Source organism: Cariama cristata, unplaced genomic scaffold (genome assembly GCF_000690535.1).
Source record: "Cariama cristata isolate BGI_N322 unplaced genomic scaffold, ASM69053v1 scaffold20034, whole genome shotgun sequence".
Lineage (NCBI taxonomy): Eukaryota > Metazoa > Chordata > Aves > Cariamiformes > Cariamidae > Cariama > Cariama cristata.
Genome location: NW_009612562.1, coordinates 5702 through 10220, shown reverse-complemented (window position 1 = coordinate 10220; position 4519 = coordinate 5702). Strand labels below are relative to the sequence as shown.

At 44.4% G+C, this 4519-nt stretch overlaps 1 protein-coding gene across 1 annotated transcript in view; it reads right to left on the bottom strand.

The window, feature by feature from the left end:
* Window positions 1-210: 210 nt before the first annotated feature.
* LOC104160557 (uncharacterized oxidoreductase C663.09c-like) overlaps window positions 211-4519 on the bottom strand; it is a 9966-nt gene continuing 5657 nt past the window's right edge. The window contains exons 2-6 of the mRNA XM_009698700.1: window positions 2691-2742; window positions 2186-2373; window positions 1605-1760; window positions 626-736; window positions 211-405 (exon numbers count right to left, since the gene is read on the bottom strand). Of these exons, the coding sequence (XP_009697002.1) occupies window positions 292-405; window positions 626-736; window positions 1605-1760; window positions 2186-2373; window positions 2691-2742 (621 nt within the window). The 3' untranslated portion in view covers window positions 211-291. The remainder of the gene's footprint in view (window positions 406-625; window positions 737-1604; window positions 1761-2185; window positions 2374-2690; window positions 2743-4519) is intronic.

The window sequence follows — 4519 nt, the reverse complement described above, 5'->3', positions numbered from 1 at the left end:
GTGAAGAGGAAGCAGCCCCTGGATGCCCCTTGCAGTTTTTAATCTATTTTAGATCGTTCCAGGAGATACCCATCAGTAAGAGCACAGTAGTATTTGCAGGAAGCATTAGAACAGAGCAGTAACAATACCAAGTAAAAGAGTCAGCCACCTCACTTTCCAAATACACCTAGAGAGAGGCTGGATATCAGACCGGCTATTTCAACTAGCGTATAAGAAAACCCTAGAGACAGACATTAGTGGCGCAAGTTCAATAGTGACTGACGTGCTATTCCTGTAGTATACTGTGCCCTCCTACCATGGCAGGGTTTCTCCTTGCCAGTCCAGGAAGGAACCATTTTCTTTTTCACCAAGACGGTCCAGAACAGAGAGAATACCTGGGATAGCCTCTTGCACCTGCATGGGAGCCTAGAGAAAAATCAAGCTTAGATCATTACTGGGAATAGCCTACAGAAGAGAATCAAATGCATTTCAGGAGTTACTAGAATCAAGGGGGATGTATTTTCGTGTTTCATAGTGTGCCTCTGCAGCACATGGAAGTGTGTACTGTGCAGTGGGTTCTTGCTCAAGGGTTGGGACAACAAGGGAGTCAGTCATACTTTCATATTTTCAGAGGGATGTCACTTACCATGTTTCCGCCCATGTCTGTCTGAAGCCAGCCTGGATGCAAAGAAATACAGAGAATTCCATCCGATTTCAAGTCTGCAGCAAGACACCTGGTGATCATATTCAGTGCAGTCTACAAGAGTGGAAACCATCTGTTAGCGTGCTACCTTTACGAACCTTGAGCAAGGCCTTAAGCCAAGCTAATTGGCACCTCCCTTCCACCACACTGTCTCCTGACAAATGAAGGGGCAGTAACAATATCACAGTAACTTATCCAGACTTAGTGGAAGCTTCATTCTCAGAGATATCTGTTAAGAGGAGCATTGTGAAAGCTCTATCGCCATAAGCTTACTGCCCAAAGTTGACACTAAGTTATGATGGAAGATAAAGTAGCATTTGATACTCCTAAGGAGCTGTGGGGAAAATAATATTGGCATAAGGACTCTGTTTTTCTGCAATAATCACTACACAAACATTCAGGTTTTTACTTCTGAACAGGGAAAACAAGCATATTAACAGCTTATGAGTAGGTGGTGTAGGAGAAACTGTACGTCTGACCTTGACTGTTCGTACAAACGCAGTCTCTGGATGTGGCAAAACTAAAAACTCCACCTCTCACTAACTAACACTACCATGTAGAGGTCAGCACACCTTTTGTTGAGTTTCATGCCTGCTATCTTGCTTGGACTGGAGAGAAACACAGCTAACAGGACACACACTTGATGGCATCAGTTCTTCCCTGGTTACCAAGACCCTCTGAAATGGATCTGTAGTAGTGATGGAGCATTTGCGAGTCTGTTCTTAAGAAGCTGGCATGCCTGCTCCAGATGTATGGTTTTCACAGGTCCCATTTCCACCCACATGCAGAACAAGAACAGTTCCTCTGTCAGCCTGTCCAAGGAGGTGCAGCACACCTCACATCATTGTCTTAAGCTCAGAGTGGTCTTTACCTCACAGGCTTGCCTTCACCCGGTAAGCACAGCCCAGGGAAGCCTACAAACCTTTGCTATCCTGTAGGGATAGACCTTGAGGAACATCTCATTTGCCTGGACGAGTTGCATGGAGGCAGCAAGAGAGGACATATTGATAATAGCAGCTCTATGGCAGCCCATTCCTGTGCTCAGCTGGGCTGCCTTCCTCAGAAGGGGTAGAAAAGCCTGTGAAAACAAGAGTTTGCTTTAATTCAGTCAGCTTGCTCTTGGGCCATTCAAGGCAAGCCAGACTCTCACATTCTGCTCTAAGAATTGCAGTACAACTTTATGCCACCAGCACAGAATGGTGATGGCTCCCAGACAAGCTGACCATAGGAAACCTTTCTATAACAGCCAGCTGCAAGGACCTTCAGTCTCCTCTGCCCACCTCCTATACCCAACCTGTCCACTCAAGTGACCTCATACTGGATGGATTTAAAGAAAGATCCTTGAGAAGAAGGATCTCTTGCTGCTCTCTAGGCATGCAGTTTGATATCAGAACTGTATCTGTGCAGTTCCAAGGTGACAAATGCTTTGGTTACATGTCCAGCTCACTAGTGGAAAAGCCTCTTGTAGTACCATAGGTTAAGCACATTCCTCCCAATTCTTACCTTGGTGACCATCAGCTGGGCAACTGTATTGGTTTCATAAATGGTGAGCATTGTCTCTGCTGTGACTTCTTCCAAGGAAGCAAGCACATTGATGCCAGCATTGTTAATGAGGCAGTTCAAACCTTTGTCTCCCACAATTTCTTCCACTTCCTTGACTACTTTCTTGATGCTGTTTTCACAGACCACATCTGCACAGAGGAGCCAAGAATAGCCACAGTGAACAGGGAACTGTGTGGTTCAAATGCCATCTGTCACTACACAACACATGCTAAACCAGAGCTAAGGCATTAGTCTGAATGGGGACGTTTAGGCAGCACCCAGAGATGACAATACACACAAGACTTTACACAGACTGTGTTTCCCCAGTGTTATCTTAAGATGAGGGTGATCATTTCCAGCTGCTGCAGGTGGCCATGTACAGCTACTGATCACCCAGGAGACCAGTTTCTTAAGATGCTCGCACCTGACGTAGTTGGACATACTTCTGTATAAGTCCTTTACTCACCCAGTTGGAGGAGCTTGATATTGCTATATTGCTTGCTAAGCTGCTGGAGTTCCTAGGAAGAAGAAAATATTTGGGTTATCTTTTATATATACATATATCTATCTTTCTCTCTCTCTCCATGGCTATTACATAAAACCTCCAGAACTGTAACTGCCATTTATTTTCATAGTTGGACCGAAGGCAGTGACACTACTTTGTTTTCCAACCTGCTGAGCAGCTTTCCTGAGAGCAAGGTCAACTGCTCCAAAAAAGCGGACTCTTCACCTGCTTAGTTAAGATACCAGCACGCTAGATTACGGAGTTAGTTCTCCGTATGTACAACTCGAGGGTGTGTCTGCAGTGTAATCAAAGGTCTTCGATCAAGCAGCTACCGTTGTGAGTTCCACAGCAGACCCGGTGCTCAGACTGCATTCCAAGCCAGTAATTCCCCACTTCTGTAAGAAAAGTGTAATTCTCCTGAAGCTCAGCTAGTGCTAGACATCAATTCAGGGCAACAGGAATGCTTAAGAAAAGCCGTTTGGAATTACTGTTTGCAGGAAAAGTTTCCTAGCAATTTTCCCATGGAAATCTGGTTTCTCAGCGCTCTCATTAGCTCCGGTTCTTGTAACTGAAGGTAAAGCCCACATGAAATCGGTTACATGCACCGCAACTGTCCACGAGAACAATTCTCTCTGCTAGATAGCTGTCGTTCAGTCATCTGTCTACTACCTCTCAGTAGGAGAATGACTAGTGTTCTTGGAGAAATTTAGTACTCTACTGGTGTTGCTGCTGGACAAAGTGTGTCCAAATTGGATTTATAGGCCCAGCTGGAATACTTAGGTTTCTGTGCCATGTAGCCAAGTGGGAAATGTGGCCAAACACAACAGATGGATTACATACTCCCAGCCGTGTTTAGGAGACTGAGCAACCCCGGCCAAACATTCCAGCTCAAGCAAATCCATTTCTTTAGGAGCCTTTTGGGAATCGGGGTCAGGAGTGCTGATTTTTAAAAAATACTTCTTTGCCACTTGGAGACACTTAGGGACTCCATGTCCTCTGTCAGGCTATAATGCATTACATCTTTTACCTCAGTTCATGCTCTGCAGGATTCTCTCCAGGCTTGTTTAAAGAATTTGTTCTCCCACTGAGGACAATCTACAACTGCAGTTAAGGCCATTAAGGGGAGGGGGAAGGAAGGGGAACAAGTCAGAAGCAGAAAACCAGAAGACATTCCTTCCCTTGGACAGGGCTTAATGGGACAGTGTTCAACAGACTAGAGGCCCAGAACACACTATCTTGTTTACTGATAGTGAGGCATGAAATAGTTCTGCCATGTCAAGGCCTGCAATAATTATGTGGCTTTGGACTGCCCACTGGACTTCAGTTTGACAGTATCACTTGATAATAAACTCCAGAAGTGCTCTGGCTTCTCAAAAGTTTGTTCATTTATTTATAGTCCGATTGCTTTGCTCTGACAGAAACAAGCTACTAACTTTTGCTAAAAGGCCAGAGGTATTTTGTGTAGTGACAGCAACCGAGAGGTTTCCGAAGTAAATAAGCAATACGTCCAATTAAGAACTCCAAACACTGTAGCATTAAGCGTTCTCCAGAACATAAACAGCATGAAATTACAATTGCTGCATGCAAATCAGGTTTAAAATTCAATGGCTTTTCCATTTAGTTAATTACTTAGTTAACAAGTGACTCCCACTTCAGTGGTTTAAGTTCCTTGGAAGTCGCTTCCAGGCATAAAGCTAACTTAGACAGCTTTGGTCTTCAAGAATGTTACTCTGCCTGATATAAGCTGAAAAATCCAGGTAGGAAACCTAAAAATTGCAGAAAAGCCTATT